Source organism: Gallinula chloropus (assembly GCF_964237585.1).
Source record: "Gallinula chloropus genome assembly, chromosome: 17".
Lineage (NCBI taxonomy): Eukaryota > Metazoa > Chordata > Aves > Gruiformes > Rallidae > Gallinula > Gallinula chloropus.
In genome coordinates this window covers 15,881,308-15,889,846 of record NC_140102.1, presented here as the reverse complement: position 1 = coordinate 15,889,846, position 8,539 = coordinate 15,881,308, and the positions used below count along the sequence as shown (strand labels likewise).

Sequence of the window (8,539 nt, the reverse complement as noted above, 5' to 3'; positions counted from 1 at the left end):
CCCAGGGTGCTGCAGCCTCACACATGACAAGCCCTAATGTAACCCATATACTGAGGAAATTCTAGAAACCAGCACAAAGAGCCCTCATTCCCATCAACACAGCCCGACTCGGGCATAGCAGGCAGCCTGCAAGACAGGGCATCCCCAGAAAGCCATTTCCCCGGGAAACACGCATCCCTCAGGCTCCTGGGGAGAGAGCTCTGCCCCCAGAGCACAGCCAGCCCCAAGGGCAGGGTGTCACATGTGACAGGAGCCCTGCGTGCCCTTCACCAGTGCAAAGCCACCACCCGTCACAGCTCATTAATGCCGCTACGCAGCATGCGCCGGGGGCCCCGGCAGCGCCAGGACAAGCCTCGGTCACAAGGGGCACGTTCCAGCAGCAAGGGAGGGCAGCGCATCGCTTCCCGAGCTCGGGGGCTGCAGGGCAGGCGGCTCCACAGCCTGTGCCGCCTCTGACAGGCCACCCTGCACCGGGCATCCCTCCATCCTCCCTCCCATCCCGAAGCCTGCCTGGCCATAGCCCCTCGGTACCCATCCTCTTCCAGCTGAGCACCACCCAGAACGGGAGGAAAGGGGCAACTCCAACCCACAGGAGGCTTCACTTGGCTGCTTCACGGCAAGGACAGCGCCCGCCCCGGCATCAGTCCCCCCCGGCATCAGTCCCCCCCGACATCACTTTCCCCCGGGCATCACTCCCCCCCCCCCCCGGGATCACTCCCCCCCCCCCCCGGATCACTCCCCCCCCCCCCGGGATCACTCCCCCCCCCCCGGCTTCAGTCCCCCCCCCCCCGGCATCACTCCCCCCCCCCGGCATCACTCCCCCCCCCCGGCATCACTCACTCCCCCCCCGGCATCACTCACTCCCCCCCCGGCATCACTCACTCCCCCCCCCCCGGCATCACTCCCCCCCCCCCCCGGCATCACTCCCCCCCCCCCCCCGGCATCACTCCCCCCCCCTCCGGCATCACTCCCCCCCCCCCGGCATCACTCCCCCCCCCCCGGCATCACTCACTCCCCGCCGGCATCACTCCCCCCCCCCCGGCATCACTCCCCCCCCCACCCGGCATCACTCCCCCCCCACCCGGCATCACTCCCCCCCCACCCGGCATCACTCCCCCCCCACCCGGCATCACTCCCCCCCCACCCGGCATCACTCCCCCCCCTGCTCTCCCCGCAGCAGCTCGTACTCACCGGAACGAGCTGTCCTCCAGCACCCTTCCCGAGCAGCCGAGGAGCACATCGCAGGCGTCAGCGGAGCTTGGCAGCCCAAGGGACCTCCCGAAGAGGGAGAGCTCGTCCAGCTCTGGCTTGGGGAGGGCCGCGGGCTTGGCCAGAGCCACCCGCCTACCCGCGAGGAACTCGCTGGACACCGCTTTGGGCAGGCCGGCGGCGGCAGCCCTGGGCGAGGAGCCGGCCCAGGCCGAGATGTGGTCGCTGGACTCGGCCTTGGGGAGCATCTCCCTCCGCTCGGCGGGCCCCGGCTTCCCGGGGGAGCCGTGCTCCCGGGCATCGAGCTCGGGGAAGGGCGACCAGGCAAGCGCCTGGCCGGGGGCCGCCGGGGACGGCGCGGCAGGGCAGGCGAGGGGGACGCCGGGGCTCGGGGGCAGCAGGGCTGGCAGCGGGAAGGCGAGGGGCCCGCCCGCCCCCTCGGACGGGGCCCGGCCGAGCTCCAGCGGGGGAGGCTGAGCAGCCCGGCCCGGAGACCGCTCGTCGGGCGCGCCGCGCTGCGGCCCCCCGGGCCGGGAGCAGCCGTAGGGGAAGGGGTCGCAGGCGGCGTCCGGCCGGGAGCTCCGGCGGCCGACCGGGACCACGACGTCACCCCCGAGGAAAGGCGCCGCCGGGCCGCCGCCGTCGGGCGGCTGCTGCTGGGCGGAGCCCCCAGAGCCGAAGGGCACCGGCCGCGCTGGGGAGGCGGCGGCGGCGGCGGCGCCGTGCAGGGGGCCAGGGCAGGACGCTGGGGAAGCGGCGGCGGCCGGGCCCCGGTCCACGCTGCCGCGCCGGGCCGGCTCCATGGGCGGGAGACCCGAGCGGCCGCCGCTCCCCGCCGCTCGCGCTCACCTTGCGGACCCGCCTGGTGGTGGCGGCGGCGGCGGCGGCGGTGGCGCCGCGCGCCCCGTGATGTCACCAACCCGCCCCCCCCCACCTGCGCGGCATCTTAAAGGCGCCGCAGCCGCCCCGCGCGCACCTGCCGCCGCCCCGCCCCCGCCGCTCCGTCCCCGCCCGCGGGGCCGCCCCTGGGAGCGCGCGCGCGCATCTGGCGCCCGTGCGCGCGCCGCCTCCCGCGCGCGCCCGGGCACGTGAGCGCCCGCGGGCTGCGGAGCGCGCTCAGGGCAGGTGCGCGAGGTGCCGCCCGCGCGGCGGTGCCGGCACGTGGGGAGCCGCGCGCGCGTGTGCCCGCGGGGAGGGGCCGCTGTTGGGCTGAGCGCGGCCGGGGGGGGGGGGGGGGGCCGGGAGGACGGGGGTGTGGGGGGCAGCTGCGCGCCCGGGGCATGCGGGAGGCCCGGTGCCACCGGCCACCTGAGGCAGGCAGAGGCCCTGGGCGCCTCCAAAGCTCAGGCTGTGTCAGCAGGACCGACCTTGTGGCGCCCCAGAGCCCGAGGGGCCGGAGCATAGAATGATAGAATCATAGAATGGTCTGGGCTGGAAGGGACCCCAAGGGTCACAGAGCTCCAACCCCCCTGCCACAGGCAGGGCCACCAACCTCCAGGCCTGGAGCTACACAAGGCTGCCCAGGGCCCCAGCCAACCTGGCCTTGGACACCCCCAGGGACGGGGCACCCACCCCCTCTCTGGGCAGCCTGTTCCAGCCCCTCACCACTCTTTCTGTAAAGAATTTCCCCCTAATATCTAATCTAACCCTTCCCTCCTTCAGCTTTAGTCCATCCCCCTTGTCCTGCCATTATCTGCTCTTTTAAAAAGTCGAATCCCCTCCTGCCTATAAGCTCCCTGCAGGGACTGGGAGGCTGCAATGAGGTCCCCCCACAGCCTTCTCTTCTCCAGGCTGACCCAGCCCAGTTCCCTCAGCCTCTCTTTGTAGGGCAGCTGCTCCAGCCCTCTGATCATCCTTGTGGCTCCTCTGACCCCTCTCCAACAGTTCCACATCCTTCTTGTACTGGGGGCCCCAGATCTGGCCACAGGACTCCAGATGGGGCCTCATGAGGGCAGAGCAGAGAGGGACAATCCCCTCCCTGTCCCTGCTGCCACCCCTCTGCTGATGGAGCCCAGGATCCTATTGGCTCTACGAGCTGCAAGAGCACGACACGGAAGCCCCGCGGAGCACGGGTGGGCTCACTCCATGGGGCACCTCATAGCGTCTCGGGGAGGACTGGAGGAGCGCAAACGCCTCTCCTGTCCTCAGGAAGGACACGAAGCCGCGCTGGAGGCCGGTCAGACGCCTCTCCCTCACTGGGGGGGTGACGGAACCGCTGCCAGCCGCGGGTGCAGCCCCGTCCTTGGGAGGAGCCGGCGCTGCGCTGCCTCGCCAGGGTCTGCCTGGCCAACCTCACCGCCCTGACCCGGGAGAGCTGCGGTCGGCTGTCTGCCTGGACCTCGGGAAGGCCTTTGGCACCGTCCCCCGTCAGATCCTCCCAGGGAAGCTGTTGCTGCGTGGGCTGGGTGGGCAGATGTTGAGAGGGGTTGAAAACTGGCCGAATGGCCAGGTCCGAAGGGTGGGGGGAGTGGCACGAGGTCCAGCTGGAGGCCAGTAAGGACCAGTGTGCCCGAGGGGCTAGTCCTGGGCCTGATCCTGTTTAACTGACCGGGATGATGGGATGGAGTGTGCTCCCATCCAGTTTGCAAGCAGTGAGAGTGGCTGATAGAGCGGGGGGGGACCTGGACAGCCTGAAGAAATGGACTGGCAGGGGGACCTCTTGAAGCTCAGCCAAGAGAAGCACCAAGTCCTGTAAAGTCTGGCATCTGGGGAGGAACAACCGACTGTATCAGTACAGGCTGGGGGTGACCTGCTGGAGAGGAGCTCTGTGGAGAAGGACCTGGGGGTGCTGGTGGGTGACAGGGTGGCCATGAGCCAGCAGTGTGCCCTGGGGGCTGAGAGAGACAATGGGATCCTGGGGGCATCAGGAGGAGTGTGGGCAGCAGGTCACAGGAGGGGATCCTCCCCCTCTACTCTGCCCTGGTCAGGCCCCACCTGGAGTGTTGTGTCCAGTTCTGGGCTCCCTGGGATAAAAAAGACAGGGACCTTCTGGAGAGAGTCCAGAGAAGGGCAACGAAGCTGATTAGGGGCCTGGAACATCTCCTCTATGAGGAAAGGCTGAGTGAGCTGGGTCTGTTCAGCCTGGAGAAAAGAAGGCTTAGGGGGGACCTAATTAGTGTTTATAAATATCTTAGACTTGGGATGCAGGGGGAATTGGCCAGCCCCTTTTCAGTGCTCTGTGAGGACAGGACAAGGGGTAATGGCTGTAAGCTGGAGCATAGGAAGTTCCGCACCAACATGTGGAAGAACTTTTTCCCAGTGAGGGTGATGGAGCAGTGGAACAGGCTGCCCAGGGAGGTGGTTGAGTCTCCTTCTCTGGAGATATTCAAGTCTGGTCTGGATGCCTGTCTGTGTAATGTGAGATAGGGAGCTGCTTTGGCAGGGGGGTTGGACCCGATGATCTCTTGAGGTCCCTTCCAACCCCTAAGATTCTGTGATTCTGCCCCTCGGGAGGGACAGCCCCAGCCACCAGGACATGGGAAGTCGCTCTGCTGAAAAGGTCCCAGTTCACCAGGACTCCCAACGCATCCCCGGGGGGGCAAAGAAGACGCATGGTGTCCAGTGCTGCATCAGCCTGGAGCTGAGAAGCCTCAGCAGGAGAGCGCTGAGAGGGGGGAGCCCGGCTCTTTGCCCTGGTGCCCGGGGCAGGGCCAGAGGCGCTGGGCTCCGACGGGGACGCGGGAGCTTCTGGCTGCACCTCACCCAACACTTGTTGCCCATGAGGGTGCCTGAGCCCTGGCACAGGCTGCCCAGGGAGGATTTGGGGTCTCCCACCTTGGAGACACTTGGCTGTGGTGCTGGGCAGCTGTAGGTGGCCCTGCTCCAGGAGGGGCTTGGACCTGAGGGACCCCAGGGGCCTGTGATCCTGTGACCTGGGGGGGGGGATGTGCACACCTGCAGCTGTGTGTGTGTGTGTGTGTGTGTGTGTGTGAGCAGGAGGGGGGGTCCCTGTGTGTGTGTGTGAGCAGGAGGGGGGGTCCCTGTGTGTGTGTGTGTGTGTGTGTGTGTGGCCAGGCATGTGTTCGGCTGTACGTGCCGGCCAAGAGCACGTGCAGTCAGCCTGTCTGTGTGAGGCCAGGGAGGCACGGGGAGCTCTGTGTGCCCGACACGCTGGCGGGACTGGGACGGTGTGTGCTGGGCGTGTTCCCGTGCGCTGCCGCGCGCAATTGCGTGCACGCTGGGAGCTGTGGTGCGTGTGGGCGGCTGTGCGCAGCGCCGCCTGCCCGGGCTGCGTGTGTGCGTGTGTGTGTGCAGGGGGTGTCCCTGTGTGTGTGTGTGAGCAGGAGAGGGTGTCTGTGTGTGTGTGTGTGTGTGTGTGTATGTGTGTGTGAGCAGGAGGGGGTGTCTGTGTGTGTGTGTGTGTGAGCAGGAGGGGGATCCCTCTGTGTGTGTGTGTGCAGGAGGGGGGGTCTGTGTGTGTGTGTGTGTGTGTGTGCAGGGTGGGTCCCTGTGTGTGTGTGTGTGTGTGTGTGCAGGGGTTTTCCCTGTGTGTGTGAGCAGGAGGGGGTGTCTCTGTGTGTGTGTGTGAGCAAGAGGGGGGTCCCTGTGTGTGTGTGTGTGTGTGCAGGAGAGGGTGTCTCTGTGTGTGTGTGTGTGGAGGAGGGGGTCCCTGTGTGTGTTTGTGTGTGCAGGGGGGATCCCTGTGTGTGTGTGTGTGAGAGCAGGGGGGGGTGTCCCTGTGTGTGTGTGTGGGGGGGGGGGGGTCCCTGTGTGTGTGTGTGTGAGCAGGAGGGGGTGTCCCTGTGTGTGTGTGTGGGGGGGGGGGGGGATGCCCGTGCCGGTGCCCGTGCCGGTGCAGGCGGCTGCCCCGCGTGCTGCCCTCCGGGCGCGCTGCTGACGCGCGCATGCGCTGGCGGCGCGCGCGGGCGGGCGGCGTGGGCGGGCAGGTCCGCTCGTGCCCGCGCGCTCGTGCCCGCGCGCTGGGGGCGGGCGCTGCGCTCGCGCCGCCGCGGGGCGTGCGCGTGCCCGCCGGGACGGGCGGGGGGGCGAGGGGGGGGCGCGCTCGGGCGGCGACGTGGCGTTGGGATGCTGCGGGCGCTGCTGGCGCTGCTGGCGGCCGCGCTGGCGGCGGGGGGCGGCCCGGGGTCCCCCCGTCTCCGCGGAGCCGAGCTGCGGGACCTGGCCCGGGGCAAGGTCGAGGTGAGCGCGGAGAAGGGGGAAGGGGGGGGGTCGCGGGGACACTGGGGGCGCCGTCGGCGTGACCGGGTGTCTCCTCCCGCAGAGCTGCGGCGGCTGACGGCTGAACCGCCTGAGGGAGGTGAGTGCTGCCGGCGTGGGGATGGGGGGGGGCGAGGCCGGGGTACCCCATCCGCTGAGCCGCCTGCTCTGCCCGCAGGTCAAGGCCTTCATCACCCAGGACATCCCCCTCTAGTACCCGCTCGGCTCGGTAGCGATTGGTGCGGCCCCACCCGGGCACAGGCCCCTGCTGGGGGTGGGGGGGGAGACAGGATATGATGGGGCTCAGGACTGGACCGTGTGGGGTGGGATTGGATGTGGGACAGGGCTGGACCAGACCAGACCAGGTAGGGTGGGGGAGAGGACCAGCTGGGTCGGATGGGGGCCAGGATGGGCTAGGAGGAGGACAGGGTGGGGTGAGATGGGATGGGACAGGGATAGAGGATGGGATGGAGGCTGGGACCGGATGCAGTGGAGGAAACAGGATGAGGGGTGGCGGGGAGTGGGATGGAGGATGGGGCAGAGTGAGGGATGGGATGAGAGAGAGGATGGGGTTGGGTGAAGGCTGTGGGACAGAGTGGTTTGGGGGAGAGGATGGGATGCAATGGGTTGGGTTGCACTGGAAGGCAAGGTGGGTTGAGGTGGGGGACAGAATAAGTTGGGACAGAGAACGGGATTTAATGGGATCCGATGGGAAGTGATGGAGGACAGCATAGCATGGGGGGCTGCAAGGGCCTGCCCAGTACTGTCCACTCCTTAACACGCTGCCCAGCCATAACCTGGAGATGAAGCATCTGCCCGGTGCTGACCCCGAGCTCGTGCTTCTCAGCCACCGATACGAGGAGCTGGAGGTGAGCGGGCAGCGTGGCACCCACGGCTGCAGCAGGGGCTGGGGGGGGGTGGGGGGCTGGTGTGTGCACAGACCGGGCTGCAATCCCTGTCCCTGTGCAGAGAATCCCCCTGAGCGACATGACCCGAGAGGAGATCAACCAGCTGGTGCAGGACCTGGGCTTCTACCGCAAGGAGACGCCTGATGCTCCTGTGCCCAAGGAGTTCCAGTTTGCCCCTGCCAGGCCTCTGCCCACCCTGCTGCCCAACCAAGCTCCCACCACTGATGGCAAGACCCTCCCTGAACATGACGAAGGAGAACACCCAGACCTCTAGTGAGGGGTGTCATGCACGGGAGAGGGTCCTGCATCCAGTCTCCAGTGGGACGAGGGCTTCACAGCAGCTGGGGATGGTGCTGGGGGATGGTGCCCCTGCTGTCACTTGGTGCTGTGTAGCCTCTGCATCGAGGATGTCTTGAGCAGGGTCTTCCTGGGCATTGTGCACATGCCAGGGTCCTGTGTGCCTGTCATTGCCCTCCCTCCCTGCAGGCCTGCATCCCATCTTGAGGAGCACCTTTCTTTGTGCTCCCTTGCCATGCCCTGAGGTTTAGCTGCCTCCCAGCACTGGGCAGTGGTATCCTACCTGTGTGGGACAGGATGAAACCCTCAGCAGAAAGCCCCAGGTGCTGAGGGTAGATGTGCTCAGTCCCAGAGGTGGGAGAGCTGCTGCTGGGAGGCATCTGGCTTCACACCTCAGCAGGGTTGTCTCATATTGAGCCCCATTAAAGCCCTTGCGTAGAGCTGTCTGCATTGTGTTGTCTTTCCAGGGAGGGCTTCGTGGGGCACATCCTGCTCTGCTTTGTACTGGGTATTGGGAGGAGTTGGGGCCCCCAGAGTCACTCACTGAGGCACAAGGCGGGTGGCAGGGTCACAGCTGCTGCTGACAAACTGTCCTGTGGACCAACCATGCTCTTCCCATGCCACCTTCTCCATGGCCCGATGGATGGATGGACCAGATGGTTGGGGCACCAGGGCTTGGGATGAGCTGCCCTCCCAGGGCTCAGGGTGAGAGCCCACAAGTGGGTCCTGCAGCGCTGAGCTGAAGCCTGATGGCTGTGCCAGCCTGGCAGGAATGTCTGCAGACCTGGTTCTGCCCATCCTCTGTGGGATCTTCTCCCTGCACCAGGCCTGGGGCGGGGGAGCAAGAGGAGGCGCAAACCCACTGCCTTTGGTCAGAGTGGGATGCTGGTGGTGCCCCTCAGTTCTGGGCATCACCCCTGAGCAAGAGCAGCACGTGCCCTGTATCCCCCCCCCCCAGACTGGGTGGG

The 8,539-nt window shown here is 67.3% G+C and overlaps 2 protein-coding genes across 2 annotated transcripts in view; one reads left to right on the top strand and one right to left on the bottom strand.

The window, feature by feature from the left end:
• LOC311198332 (uncharacterized protein) overlaps positions 1-2,012 on the bottom strand; it is a gene marked incomplete at both ends in the record, with an annotated part of 14,235 nt that extends 12,223 nt beyond the window's left edge. Inside the window, 2 exons of the mRNA XM_084272254.1 lie at positions 52-61; positions 1,192-2,012. Coding sequence (XP_084128380.1) covers positions 52-61; positions 1,192-2,012 — 831 coding nt within the window. The remainder of the gene's footprint in view (positions 1-51; positions 62-1,191) is intronic.
• A 4,222-nt stretch (positions 2,013-6,234) lies between these two features.
• SELENOM (selenoprotein M) lies at positions 6,235-8,005 on the top strand (the record flags this gene model as incomplete). Its single annotated transcript, XM_084272107.1, has 5 exons — positions 6,235-6,348; positions 6,431-6,466; positions 6,545-6,579; positions 7,157-7,235; positions 7,336-8,005. 5 exons carry the CDS (start codon positions 6,235-6,237, stop codon positions 7,546-7,548), a joined length of 477 nt encoding a protein of 158 aa, XP_084128233.1. The 3' UTR covers positions 7,549-8,005.
• Between the last annotated feature and the right edge of the window lie 534 nt (positions 8,006-8,539).